The following is a 15,348-nucleotide window of genomic DNA, read 5'->3' as shown; positions in this document are numbered from 1 at the left end:
TTTCCATCAGAAAATGCAGTTTGATTGAAATCAAAACTTTTGGTCGAAACGTTCAACAACATTTTTGATGGAAGAACATGGAGAGGATTCATTTCATTTTGGTAATGTTTTAATATTTTACATCTGTAATTTATATTTAATATTTTATATTACAATGTTGCAACATGAAAATGAAATTTGTTTACCTTTTTGAAACAATTAAAAATGAAAATGAGTTTCTAAGTGCTGGAGTTTCCCGTTGAACAGAAATCCCATTTCCTGCCCATCTCTAATGGTTATGCTTTGTGGGGATGGAACTCTACAGATTGAAAGATATCCAGGGACTGAGAGCATGCTGCAGGATAGTTAAATAGCAAATCAGCTCTTGAAATAAGGGCATGTTACACCTGCAAGTTACCACATATCCTCAGTGGAGTTACTTCCTTTAACAAATACACCAAACAGTCAAGTAGTTCTCGATTATAGTTTTATTATTTCATTAATGATTCTGTATTAAATAAACTTGGGCAATGTGAGTGACAATAGTATTTCTCATTTGTTACATTATTCACAGAAATTGGGCCAGAAGGGAGGGGATAACAAAATTGAGAAGACTTAATTTAACAGTGAAGAAATAAAGATAATTTGTAAAGTACAGTAATCCACGGGGAATGGTAGGATGTTCTGAGCAATGTTTGTACTGATCATTTTCTGAGGAGCTTATGATGCTCACTGGCAGATAAACCTTGTATGTAGTATAGCACCACCTACTGAGAGAGAGACCTCTCTGTGTAGTCAATTCTACTTCAAACTTACTGTCTCAGGCCTGGTTGTTGTCACAGTAGGGAAGAAAATAGGACCACTGGCCTGTGGAGGGAGCTCCTGAATGCTCTAGTTCCAGTCTTTCCCAGCAGATGTCACTCTAGGGAATGGAATAGGAGTACAGAGTAAAAGCAGGGTGAACACTCATGGTAATTACCCTCCGTGAGCAAATTAATTATATGACAGGGTAATTTTAAAAAGGAAAAAAACAGATGGTTCGTGTTTGCTTTTAAGAAATAAGGCATATATGGGCGCTCCCCTCTATTCCCATTCCATGCTGCTCTGGAACAACAGAGTAATCCGCAAGATTGTGAAATATCTGAGGGTGGTTTCCCAGAACAGTGCAGAAGAGACAGTACATGTGGGACATCTGCTGGCCTGCTTGTGGTGGTGGGAGTTTGGGAAAGGGCATTCTGGAAGACTGCCGTCCTTTTCGGGGAAGCGTTAATTAATAAAGATTATATCATATGGCAGTTTGGCTAGCAATGAGTTGTGTTGCTCCGGGCGCAGGAATGGAAGGTATGTATTGCTTTTCATTTGGAACGTTTCTGTTAGTTGTGTTAAGTGTGGGCCAGTTTTAAAGGATGCACAACGTGGTGTTTTTGTGTATGAATACTCTTTCACACACGGACACAATTAGCTACACCTGTTGTTAAAGATGCCTCAGACTATAGATTATAAAACCCTATTTTCAGTTGTTTATAACTTTGGAAAACTCTAAAGAGCACCAGCAGGCAATGGTCAAACACCAGCTGAGGACTGGGCTCTGATAACTCCCCGTGCTTGCCCTTGACTGTCCCTAACACCCTGTCTACAGTGCAAGCTGCAGAGAGGGAAGTGTAGGAGGTGGCTTTGCTGGCTCCACATTTACTGGGAAATCACCCACCTAGTGGAATATCCCCACAATAAGGGACTTGCAGGCGATTTCTGCTCTTTTTGTACGGCCTGAGTGATGCAAAAGGAGCAGCGTGGGGCTCAGAGTCTGGCCCTTAAAATTCAAACTATTTCCCTTGCCGGTTTTGGTTTGGGCCTGTCTCTATTTATACACTTTAGACAATGAAGTAAAGTGGATGATTAGAGAGAGAAAGACTGAGTGTAGTGTGTGAGTCAGTGAGAGAGAGCACAGGTTCAAATATTAAAGGGGAAACAGCTTTTCAGAAGTGCTCAGATACTATAGTGAGACATGCTAAAAATATCGGACATAGATAGATAAACAGCATTAGTATAACCTGTTTTAAATCTTAGGACATTGTCACTAGAACAGACTCATAGACTCATAGACTTTAAGGTCAGAAGGGACCATTATGATCATCTGGTCTGACCTCCTGCATGATGCAGGCCACAAAGCCGTTCCTACCCTTTCCCTTGACTCTGCTGTTGAAGTCCCCAAATCCTGTGGTTTAGAGACTTCAATTAGCAGAGAATCCTCCAGCTAGCGATCCCTGCCCCATGCTGTGGAGGAGGGCGAAAAACCTCCAGGGCCTCTGCCAATCTACCCTGGAGGAAAATTCCTTCCCGACCCCAAATATGGCGATCAGTAAAACCCCGAGCACGTAGGCAAGATTCTCCAGCCTTACCCTTATTAGCCATTATACTATTTACCAGCGATGGCACGCTGTTCCTGTGACTAAAATCATGTTATCCCATTAGACCATTCCCTCCATAAACTTAACTAGCTTAATCTTAAAACCAGACAGGTCCTTCGCCCCCACTGTTTCCCTCGGAAGGCTGTTCCAATATTTCACCCCCCTGACGGTCAGAAACCTTCGTCTAATTTCAAGCCTGAACTTCCCCACGGTCAGTTTATATCCATTCGTTCTCGTGTCCACATTAGTACTGAGCTGAAATAATTCCTCTCCTTACCTGGTATTTATCCCTCTGATATATTTAAAGAGAGCAATCATATCCCCCCTCAGCCTTCGTTTAGTCAGGCTAAACAACCCTAGCTCCCCGAGTCTCCTTTCATACGACAGGTTTTCCATTCCTCTGATCATCCTAGTGGCCCTTCTTTGTACCCGTTCCAGTTTGAGTTCATCTTTTTTAAACATGGGAGACCAGAACTGCACACAGTACTCCAAATGAGGACTCACTAGTGCCTTGTACAACGGAAGCAGCACCTCCTTATCCCTACTAGATATACCTCGCCTAATGCATCCCAAGACCGCATTGGCTTTTTTCACTGCCACGTCACATTGTCGACTCATAGTCATCCTGCGGTCCACAAGGACCCCGAGGTCTCTCTCCTCCTCCGTTACTTCCAACCGATGCGTCCCCAGCTTGTAACTAAAATTCTTGTTAGTCAACTAAAATTCTTGAACAGGTTGAACTGTTCATTGCAAATAATTTATCTGATGAATACCTTTCCTCTGTCCGTGAATTATCCATAAAAGTCTTGATTTTTTAACACCCTTCACAAAGTTCAGGGATGTTCTGAACCAGGAGACTGGTTCAGAGACTTTGAGTTATAGGGACGAGCTGAAAAATGTGTAATTGTTAAATTAATTTAGGCTCTGATCCTGCAGTTGACTCCACATGGACAGATAGTTGCAGGCTCAGAGCCATGTGCAAATAATGGAAGGACCTTTATAGACTAGCTGTGAGAGCTCTTCTGGGGAGAATGCACACACAAATAGCTATGTGTCCTTCCACAAACAAACATTCTTGTGAATAAAAACTGGCTCAACCCAATGTATGTGAACAAGAGATCAAAATAGGTTACCAATACTTGGGAAGCGAGTCAGCCAGTTTGATTTATAAGAATATTGATGATTTTACTCTTGCCATAGCCTCCAAGCTCTAATTGCCATGACTCTTCTTCATTTTATAGTGGGCCTATATCTCTCTCGCTCTCTCTTTACACCCCATTAGGTGGCAGAAAAACTACTATCTTTTTTTCTAGCCAGGAAAGTAGCATTCCTCAGCACATTCTCCTTCTGAGTTTGCTTTGCAAACTAGTTACCAGAGCATACTTCCCTTCACTCCCAAGACAGATCAAGTCCAAATCATCCCAGACATAAAGCCATTAACTTTGTTGATATTACACCAGGGATGGACTTGTTTAATGCAACTTCAAAATATTTACTACTTTCCAAAACAGGAAACGGGTTTCTAAAACTTCCTCCCAAACTTGCCAGATGAACGTGCCCTTCCTTCATCCTTTGGGAATAACTTTAAATATGTATATATAATATAAATATTCCCTTCTACCTCAGTAATAAAACCTTCTTTGCCCACATGAGAATGGATGCCAGGGACTGAAGCAGACAAGATGTTTTTCCTGTTTAACGTGTTTCTATAACAGGATCCCACTAGGGGGAGCTAGAGAATAAAGAATCCTTATCTACGCATAGACTTAAATTGTTTACAGAATAAAGTGGTGGACGTGCTATGTGTCCCCTTCTCAGCAGAGCTTGTTGCATTCTTGGTGTATAAACTCCTTCAATGCAATGGCTTTTTGCTGTATGAGAACGTCAAGTCCTGTTTCAGGGCCTTGTAGAGACTGATGAAGGATTTGGCCCAAGAGTCTTTCTGGTGCATCCGAGATCGAGCTGCCCTGTAGGCTGTGTAGACCATGGTCAACACTGTCCTTTCAAAATCTTCTTTCTTTAGGACCCTCGGGTAGTCAGACAGCCTGGCACTCAGCCGACGAATCTCTGTGATGCTCTTGGGGATAATGTCATTGCAGACAGTGTCAAATTCTTTGGCCTTCCTCAGCGAAGCCAGCTCCTCATCTTTTATGGAGATCCTCAGATTTCTGTCAATTTCAATCTCAGCTAAAAGAAACTGGTACAAAATCAGAACACAGAAAGCTATTTATCCTCTGAGAGTCTATATATAGAGTAAACATTAATTTAGAGCTTGTTTTTATTTCTTTTCTTTGGTAAAATGCAAGCAAAGAACTAAGCCAGGGTAGAGTAAAAAGACACTGTTCAAGTTGCCCTCTAAAAATTCCACCACTGCACCTTAATTCCTGCCCTTCCAGTTCTGGGCCCACTACACTGCGTTACCAACACATATTAATACTGGCCTATGATACCTTTCCTTTTATAGTTCAGGATCTTTTCTAGTCATGCTGAACTGTGGCAGATCATGCAGTGACTTTGTAATCTATATTAGGGTCAAAGCACCAGAATCATTTTCAAATGTGTACTGAACAGAGGATTTGAGCCTGCTCTGTACAGATGAAATAGTCATGCTGTCCTGGAAGGTTTGTTTTTCCTTTTGATTCCTTGGCACTGCCAGGCATGGTGCGGTGCTGTTAAGCATTGATTCGTTTGGCACTGATGCTTTGGATCAAGGAATCAAAATGGCACTATGTGGTTACCGGTTAGGGGGCAGAGGATGGGGTATGTTCAGTGGGGGCACTGGTTCTGGATCTTGCCTCCCCTGTTGGTCTGACAGAAATCACATCTATTGAACTCCAGGTGCCAATGTCAGGTTTACCCATGGGCTGAGGGGACGTAATTTCTTGGAAAGTTTTGTTTGTTTGTTTTAAATCAGGAGTTCACTTTGAATTGAGGGTTTCTCAAATTTAGGTATATTTTAATTTGTTGAATGTACATGTCCCTAGAATCTGAAATAGAGATATTTTATACTTTTAAAAGTATATACGTCTCCAATCCCTCTCTGTTTGGTACCAACAGTGGGCTACTAACCGTAAGGGACCGCACAGTGGTCAGCAATTCAGGTTTGAGGCTGGGGCAGAGCTCAGAGATAGGGTGAAATGGGGAGGTTGTGATGAATGGGAAACAATGACACTATTCCGCTATAGAGACTGAAGGGTGCCCATTGCCCCGACATACTGAACCTCAAAAAGCATGTTCACATCATCCAGCGAGTTCTGCAGCACCGGGCTCACAGGGGCAGATGACGACCATCTCTTAAACCGCTGAGCATCTGGGAAAAGCATGGCTGGAAAAAAAATCGACAGGAAGGGAGATTTAAATAAGTGGCACGCACTAAGGGAGCCAAGGACATTTCAGTATCAGCTTTAACCAATGTACAGTCTGTTGCTGAAAATATATTGTAGGGAACAATCTTGCACTGGGCAAGGAAATTGACTACTTGGGTTGTAAGCTTGTATTTAGAGTATAAGCTCGTTGGGGTAGAGGCCATCTTGTTGTTCTGTGTCTGTACTGTGCCTACCACAATGGGGTCCAGAGTCCATGACTGGAGCTCCTAAGCACTACCACAATACAAATAAAAATAATATGACCTAGACGTTTTCTCTCTGATTCAGGGCCAGAAAGGAGCCTCAGTTTGGGAATCTAATACTGTCACAGGGAAAGGACATGTCACCCTGTTAGGAGCCACATATAGTCAGGAAGTCACTCAACCCTTGTTGTATTGCTCAGACTCTACCTACGATAACTGTAAGGGTGGGTCACACAGTTTCCTTGCAGGCTACAGCTGAGTCTGTTGGGGTGCTGATAAACAGTGTGGTCATCACTCACTCCTCTGCAGACCAGAGAGCCATGTCTTTGATATATCCAGGCTTGAAAGGACTGGATTGCTATTCCTAGAATATCAGGGTTGGAAAAGACCTCAGGAGGTCATCTAGTCCAGCCCCCTGCTCAAAGCAGGACCAACCCCAACTAAATCACCAAATGGCCCCCTCAAAGATTGAACTCACAACCCTGGGTTTAGCAGGCCAATGCTCAAACCACTGAGCTATCCCTCCCCTCATATTGGTAAGTATTGATTTCACTGTACACACACAACTGACAAAAAATATTTCCATCAACAGCAATCAAAATGTACAGACAGACAAAGTTCGAAAAATGCTGCTTTGAGAACTTATTCCAGTTTGATTTCAGGATATTTACATTGTATATTTTGACAGATGATCTTAACAATTTGTGTTTTAAAAGTTACAAAGCTTTAACTTTTTGAATCTCCATTTCTGTCACGTATTATTTTCTGATTCCCCCTGTTGTCTGACCCCTCTGCTCCCTGGTGGTAAAGTCCCACAAATGTAAAGATGTAAAATCAAGAAAAAAAATTAAAAATGCTTAAAACCTATAATTTCCCACAATTGTGAACATTAAATCAATATATTACTTGTAAAATAAATGTTTAAAAATAAACATTGATATTATCTGTCAACATTATAAAAAAAGTAAAAATTGTATTCTTTCAAGCCTAGATATATCTAATATGAACTTATCCATGGATAAGTCTGCTTAGTAATTAAAACTTTAATCACTGGGCCATTAAAATGTTAATGTCCAAGCAGCTGGCAGAGATCCAGTCAAAATAATGAAGATTCATTTATAACTTTTTAAGCATCCTTTCCAAGGAAACTGACCCATGCATAGAAACATCTATACAGGTGTGAAATTTTGTATTCTTAAGTTTTCCCTATGTTGTGGAACAGGTGAGTGGAGAATCTTAAGACATTGCTGCAATACTTAAAAACACAGCTATTTTTATTTGAATGAATGGATGGATGTTTTATCTTGTAGTTTCCAAGTTTCCAGGGGAAAACAAAATCTTCTCCTAGTCTGTTATAACCATATATATTTTCAAATGAATCACTATCTGCAATTCAAAGTTAGAGGGGGATAGAAAATAGATTGAAATTCTGGACAGATCAATATCTATAGCAGTGGGCTCCAAAGTGGGGTGCGCAAGAGGATCCCCTTTGGGGTGCGCGGCAGTAGGAGCGTCGCAGGAGCAGTGCCGCTTTATTTTTTTTACCCCTCCCTGGGCAGTTCGGCCGGGAGTCCGAGCGGCTTTTTTTTTTTGCTTCAACAGTTCAGCCGGGAGCAGGGGATGCATGCTCAAAAATTTTTTACTGATGGGGTGTGCGATCAAAAAAGTTTGGAGACCACTGATCTAGAGAATCACTTCCATGTCTCTGTAATAGTGCCTTATATCTATCTCCCAGGCACTATACAAATTATGAATCTATAGACATCACTTATCCCCCAAAGAAATGCAACAGCTATTTAACATTGACACTGTACAACAGCTTTTGATAAAGGAAGTGAAGGATGATATTGGCAGCTGAAAGTGCACAGGGAGAATTTAGGTGGGCAGATTATTACATTGGAATTTAGCTAAGAATGAACAATACCTTTATTTTAAAACTCATCCAGAAGACATCACTTCCATGAGCAAGGCCCTCTCGATGTTAGGAAATTGCACAGTGCTGACCTAAGGTATGTCTACACTTTGAACTGGGGGTGTAATTCTCAGCTTGGGGAGACATACCCACCCTAGCTCTGATCCAGCGAGCACACTAAAAATAAAGTGTAGCTGCAAGGGTGGGCGCAGCAGGAGGGACTAGCTGCCCTGAGGCTAGCCCCTCCCACCTGTGTCATGGTGGCTACATTCTATCTTTAATCATGCTAGCTTGATCAGAGCTAGCATGGGTATATCTCCTCAAGCTGGAATTTTCACCCCCAGTTTGAAGTGTAGACACACCCTTAGAAAAGTGCCTCTTACTGAATTACTAGCTGCACTTCCTGATGTTTTCCTATCCAATAACTGACCAGGATGACATTGCTTAGTAGGCTGTGAGATTTGACAGGGCCAAGGCCTGAACATGATACATACAAGCCCCTTGTTTGCAAATGTATTTCGAGAATACAAACCCCTCTATATGGGCCAGGTTTGCATTAACCCTCTGAACTGTTCACCTGGCCCCAAATACAGATATTCAACATTTGCTACAGTTCTTAGAAACTTTTTTCTATCTTCATAAACTTTGTGTTCCTTTTTTGCATTTTTATTTTTTCTTGCTCAGCATTTTAATTCAATCCCTAACCACCCTCATCTTCCAACACACACACACACTTTAAATTCTCTTAACCCCAGTGATTTACATTTCCTCCAGGGTTTGTGTATATATTTGCAGAAAGCGATTTCTGATTTTATTTACTGAGTGTTTATGAGCTTGTAAATTTAGCACAAAAATCAAGATGGGGAAAGATTTGCAGCCAGCCAGTCACAAGGAAGTCTGAATTTAATTATTATAAACTCATCTAAAAACTTTTCTGCTGGCTTGACTTCCTCCTATACTTACAGCTTTGGCATGAATTACCTGTGCAATATCAAAGAATAGCACAGGACAATTTGTCTGACTTATCTTTTTTCCAGTTTTTGCCCCAAAGGAGTTTCCTGTAGTATTAGTAGGTATTTATATCATAGTAATCTGTATAATTTTATGATGATAATGCAGCTGATTCACATTATCCACAAAAACTGTGACGGTCTGAAGGAAGGGGATTTCTGATCAATGCTGTCATAGAATGCCTGATCCAAGAATCCTTTAGTCAATGGAGACATTCTTATTGACTCCTCCCTCCCCCCAATTTATATTATAGTGCCTAGAGACTACAGCCAAGATCTGGGCCCCATTGTGCTGGGCCCTATGCAAAACATAATAAGAGAGAGTCCCTATCCTGAAAAACCTACAATTTAAATAGACAAGACAGACAAAGGGGCAGGGGGTATGACAGACCAACATAAGAGATTCCCAGATCATTTTTCCAACAGTGTATCTTGGCCAACATTCCCCTTCTCACCAAATGCAGGCTCTCATATCCTAGGGTATCAGTGTGGGTGTGTGCGTGCATGGTCTTAGATATTAGAGATGGAAGTGCTTTATTTGGTCACCCAGTCCATACCGCACAAGACTGTTTCATACAGAACATTTGCTAGTGCTTTATCTCATCTACTTCTAAAAAGACACAAGAGCTGGAATTGCCACTACTTCCCTCTGAGAGCTATCCCACAAACTTTGATGAAGGCTGCTTCTGCATTAGCCTACTTGGTAACCGCACTGCCAACTTGTAACTCATGGTGGGTCACCGTTGTTTAGATATTTAAATATACCACTGAGAGTTAAGCTTGCAATAGGTTCTCTTTTAGTCATAGACTTTTATATTCAAAAAGTTTTCTTAAAGACTGTTTTCTTATTTCTAAAGTGGCCACGCTGGAGTGTCCTGTATTTAATTAGTATTGTGATAAGTATTTTTCTCCCTTTTCCAAAATTCCATTTTGGTTCACTTAAGAACTGGCCCGAACTGACAGATACTTTGTTTCTCTTTCAAGTCCAGACTGCTGCTTGCCTTGTTTGCATCCCAGAAGTGACTTGAACACAAAATAAGTATTGAGCAAATCACACAAATACAAAAATCATTCTTTTACTACCATTGTGAATCTTATACATTTATTTCCCTTTCCTTCAGACAAGAAATCGTACAAAACCATAGGACTGACAGCGGTGAGCACTATGCCAATGTATGTTTATTGCAGGGAGAACATAATACTGTTTCCAGTCTTCAGGGCTGCAAAATAAGAATCTAATCCAAATGGGATCAGTGGTAGTTTTTCCCATTCACTTCAATAGGCTTTGGATTATAAAACCCCATGGACATTGACCCAATGGGAGTCATTCTTTTGACCTCAGTGGGTTCTGGATCAGACCCTATCTCTCCGATATGGTGAAACAAGAAGGAAATATTTTATAGATAGCTGTAATAGACAGACATTATCCAAGAGCAGACTGGTTTCTGAAGTTTCCTCTCATACCAACTAATATAGAGAAATGTTATGTTATTTTTAATCTCAGCTTGATAATGTGCTTGAAACCAATTCATTTTATAAAGTCTCTTTTGGCAGTGCTGACGTGTCCTTCCCCAAGACACACACTGAAATGCAGGAAGATCTTTTACACTCTGAATAGTCTCAGTTGTTCACTTCACTAAAAATTAAATAATAAGAAAAAAAACATGAAGTGCCAAAATCAGCCCTTATTTCTGATAGCCTCTGCTGGAGTAGAAAAGTCTCTAGGGTGGAAATTTATGGCCATGCGAGGTTACCACAAGCTCACTCTCTCAGAGGGGCTACAGTGAGCCAGTGAGCATTTTGGCAACTGCCACAGTAGGGAGTACCCAACAGAAACAGAACTGTTTTCCCCGTCATAAACCCAAAGGAGGCCAGAAGGAGAAACACCACATGCTCTCCTTGGAGGTGATTCTCCATTAGAGCACAGTGTTTTTTGCTATTACAGGAGGAGGATGTGTGCAACATCATAAATCAACTTGAATAGAACTGGCCCAAAGTTCTGACAACATTCCCTGCCTCTCTGTTCTCCCGCTCTAACTCAGTGAAGCGGTAACGGTTCTACCTAAATCCTTGTTGGATTATCCAAGGAGATAAAATTCCAGGCAGCACATTAGCATTAGAGTTTGGTTAGATAAAGCAGCTTTCCTACTGCCATTGTCCTAAAGCTGTAACTCTCTACATGTTTCTCAAGTAGGTTTCCTAAGTGCTAATAGCAGAAGATAAATCAGGACTATTTCTAAAGTTACTGATGAACAGGGGTGGCTGATGCAAAATATATGTCTGCTTAGCCTCAAGATACCCCACATTCCATGCACACACCTGAGCTAGAGTATTATCTCGGATTGTCCGTCCACGTCCCCATGTGATCCCAATGGCAACAACGGACTACCCTAGTTTCCCTCCTGTAGTCCCCACTAGAAATGTTGTACTTTGGCTCTACCTCTTGGCCTCCTTGCACCTGTAGCATGGATTGCCAGAACCTCACAAACAGATGTGCCCAGCAGTGGCCAAAAGAGAGTACACAGAGGTGGGCAGAGCTGGTCAGGGTTTGGGTGGAAGCTGGATGGAGTCCCTCAGGCATTAGTTTGCAGTCCTTCAAAATCTAGGGCCAGCCCTGGTAGTGGGAAAGGGCATGCCTGGTCACAGGTGCCTGATGGGTTCTTCCATGTTTTATTATTTGCTTGAAGTTGTGGCTTTTTGCTGTTTCTGGCTGTCACACAGTATACAGGGCCATAAATAGAGGCCCATATCCTGGACCTTGTTCTGTCTGCTTACTGCTCTTGTAGTGCAAGACATGTGGAAAGCTGACTGAACTGGCTATTTGGGAATTTCCCTGGGATCATGGAATCTCCAGGTGGCACAGAGTGTAGCTGTCTCTGCACCAACCCTCCACCAACCCCAGGGCAGGGGGTGTGCCAGGGCATAGGCTTAGCACTGCTGCTGCAGCTCTGGGTCACCAACAGCCAGAATGGCTCCCTGGGAGCTGTTGCTTCTGGGTGCATATTCTAGCAGCCTGGAGGGCTGCTGTAACTTGCAATGAGGACTGTCAGTCCTAGGATCTGGGGAAAAGGGGCTCAAAAGTAGCTTAGAGACACCTTTGCCCTCCTCCCCTTGGGTTCTGTGCTGACTGCAGCTCAGCCAATCCTGAGGACTGAGCTGAGAGAGGTTATTTTATTTCCTAGAACAGAGTTTCATTGTAAATCAGCATCTTTTTAATTTCAGGTAATCCCAAGCACTTGACAAAGCAAATGAATTGGATACTGGCAGTGCAGTGACTATGCAGGCAAATGCATTAGCCATCATGCACCCAGTAATAGCTCAAAAAGAGCCTGGGATAATAGAACCTATTTGCTTGAAATGATGGCAGTTCACTGAAGATATTCTCTAGTTTCTTCAAAAGGGCCATTGGGCAGACACCGGAAAAGTTCACAAGAGAATTTGCTTTAGCCACTTCTCTGAGGTATGTCTAGTAGTTCATCTCACAATTCCCACCCCACTAGTACACTATAGTATTGACATTAGAGATGAGCAGAAATGTTGCTGTGAGTCTCAAATCCAGGACATGCTGCTTAATGTTTTTATCTCACTGTCATCTTTGAATAGGCCTGCCTTTGGGGGTTTTGAGACAGACCCATAATATTTGATGTTTGGAAGTATTATGTTTTTGTTAGAGGAATAGTCATTGTAGTCCGTTTGTTGAGTTATTCCATGAATAGAATAACACCTGATCAGTTAGGCCTGGCTCTAGGATTATTGCCACCTCAAGTTAACTGTGAAATATCTGCACCTCACAGCCCTGCAATTGCTCAATCAAGAGTCACTAGATGTTTTGCATCCCTGGGCAACTACCTAGTGTACATCTGTGGCTGAGCTTGCCCCACACCTGGTTGCAGAAGGGCTGCCTCTTGCTGAGTAGAGTGGTGTTGGCCCATGAGGGATGTTCAGCAGGCAGTGAAGGAAGTAATGAAATCCACCAAGCTGATGGTGACTGGATCTGTATTAATAAGAGATGAGCAGACTTGTTTGCAATATTCCCATCCTTCCTTACTTGTTGGCCAGCACTTCCATTAACCCCAGAAGGATGCATGTTCTACAGTCCCACAGGGTGTTTGGAAAGTGAATGCAGAACACATGCAATTGGCTGTCAGGCCAGGACCTGAACTTTGCCTGACCGGCATTGCAATGGAGTGTGGTCAGGCATAGCTTCTTTTTAGTTCTTGCCATTTTGCCTTCTCTATCAAAAATCCCAGGTTAAACATGATTTAATACTAACCCATCATCGAGAGAAATGGGGAGAGAAACTGCTGGAAGAGGGATAGAAATAAGGCAAAGAAAGAAAAGATCATTTGGATTGAACCATAAAGACAAGAAAACGCAGCATATTACTAAAGACCAGTTTCTACAGCTCTTACACGGAACTGCACTAAATCACACAAGTAACTCCATCAATGACAAGTGCTACACAAAAACCTGTAGAAACTAGACTTCATGCAGTAAAGCCCCCATTTTGGGGGTATGAAGTCTCCATTCCCTATGAAGGAAAACAATAACTGCAAACATAAAAAACCTAAATCAGTAATTTAAAAAAACCAAAAGCAAATAGAATCTGTTGATCTAGCTTTTTGTATCAAAGCTCACCACCTTAGACACAGCTCCCAAGAGTTAAAAACACAATTAACTTTTTTCTGCTCTGTTGGCTAGAGGCAGGCATAGAAGTTTGTTATTCTTTTTATTTATTATTATTTTAAATAAGATCCAAAAATGAAGCTGCCATATTGAAAGTCTGATTTTGTAGGTTAGGACACAGGAAATGCATCTGCCATGGGAATGCATGAGAAAAGCAGGCAACTTTCTATGCTGTTTTAAGATAAAGTCTATTTTTAAAGTTGTTTAAAATGAACTATATAATTCTTTAGTTATCTAAGTAATTACTATTGTTTCAGATTATCTTTAATTTGTGTATCATGCATCAAAGAAGAGCCCATTTGCGAAAAGCTGTCTCCTAGCCCAGGTGTTCCTTCCCATTCGATCATCTTAGGCCTCATAGGTCACTAAGCATGTTCTGCAATGGAACCCCTGAGATGTATTATCGACTGCAAAGAAGATGATCAGAAGATGTGCAGTGTAGAGCAACTTCAGTATAGAACTGGTTGGAGAGTCAAATCCTTTCCTATGTGCTAGTGATAACATAGTAGGGCCTATCACTTGGGGGATTCAAAGGCCTTTTCCATCTGTAGTTTAAATAGAAAGGTATTTCTGGAGATTTTGTTTATATATATAAATAAAGTATTCACCTCTATCTGTTCCAGGTGAAATGTTTTGAGCAGGAAAGAGCACACTGGTGTGAGGCAGCTAGAATGCACCTGGAGAAATGTTCACTCACCTGGAAACTATATCAGCAGCTGAGAGAGTCCCAGACACCTCCCAACGTGGAAGAATATCCTGTGTCATTCATTCCTCCCCTAGTTATAAAGAGAGGGGTACCCTACTGAAATCTGATGTGCCCATACATGAGACAGGGCTGTCAAAAGAAGGCTTGTATGGTAGTGAAGTCATGTTGCCTTAGTAAAATTGAAGAGCAGGAAGTCAGTAGAAAGAAACTAAAAGTGAAGGAAAGGAGTGCAGGTTTGCGTGTGGAATATATTATTGTAGTATTACTAAGAAGTTGGGACCTTACTTTGCTAGGCACTGTGCAAATACATAGTAAGAGGCAGCAACAGAGGGTCCTGTGGCACCTTTAAGACTAACAGAAGTATTGGAGCATAAGCTTTTGTGAGTGAATGCCCACTTCATCAGGCATCTGATGAAGTGGGCATTCACCCGCGAAAGCTTATGCTCCAATACTTCTGTTAGTCTTAAAGGTGCCACAGGACCCTCTGTTGCTTTTTACAGATTCAGACTAACATGGCTATCCCTCCAATAGTAAGAGACAGTCTCTGCCACAAAAAATTTACAGTCAAAATAGGGAAAAAGGAAATATTATCCCCATTTCACAGATAGGGAACTAGTCTGAGAACTAGCAGAGAGATCTAGTCACACAATGAATCTCTAACAGAAAGTTGTGGGTGCAATTCCCACTCTATGTCCAAGTCCTATGCCTTAACTTCAAGACCATCTTTCCTCTCCATCCTTATTGGGTAGTCCTGGCCAGTAGCAGCCATGAAGCCATCCAATAAAAGAACTTGAAATCTCTCTGCACAGATGAATACATACGGAACTGTACAGTGATGTAATCTTTTCATTTCTTGCAGCAAGGAGCAGAGAGGGAGGGAGGGAGGGAGATAGTGCAGCTGGATGTTGGTGCTCCTGGGGATGTTACATGCGGGACTTAGTAGGAAGCTCAGCACAAACAAAACAAGGAGGAGGAACGTTCAAACAAACAAGGGAACGGGAACAATAGAAATCAAGAAAACCATACCAACAAAGCCACTGACCCCTACCAGTTCTGAAAAGCAGCATCATTCTGTCCAT

The 15,348-nt window shown here is 41.8% G+C and overlaps 1 protein-coding gene across 1 annotated transcript in view; it reads right to left on the bottom strand.

Moving 5' to 3' along the window:
* Positions 1-485: 485 nt before the first annotated feature.
* Positions 486-15,348, bottom strand: part of FAM180A (family with sequence similarity 180 member A) — a 35,006-nt gene continuing 20,143 nt past the window's right edge. The window contains exons 2-3 of the mRNA XM_054016283.1: positions 5,609-5,712; positions 486-4,584 (exon numbers count right to left, since the gene is read on the bottom strand). Of these exons, the coding sequence (XP_053872258.1) occupies positions 4,240-4,584; positions 5,609-5,712 (449 nt within the window). The 3' untranslated portion in view covers positions 486-4,239. The remainder of the gene's footprint in view (positions 4,585-5,608; positions 5,713-15,348) is intronic.

This window comes from Malaclemys terrapin, chromosome 1, assembly GCF_027887155.1.
Source record: "Malaclemys terrapin pileata isolate rMalTer1 chromosome 1, rMalTer1.hap1, whole genome shotgun sequence".
NCBI lineage: Eukaryota > Metazoa > Chordata > Testudines > Emydidae > Malaclemys > Malaclemys terrapin.
This window is presented reverse-complemented; position numbering and strand designations above follow the sequence as displayed.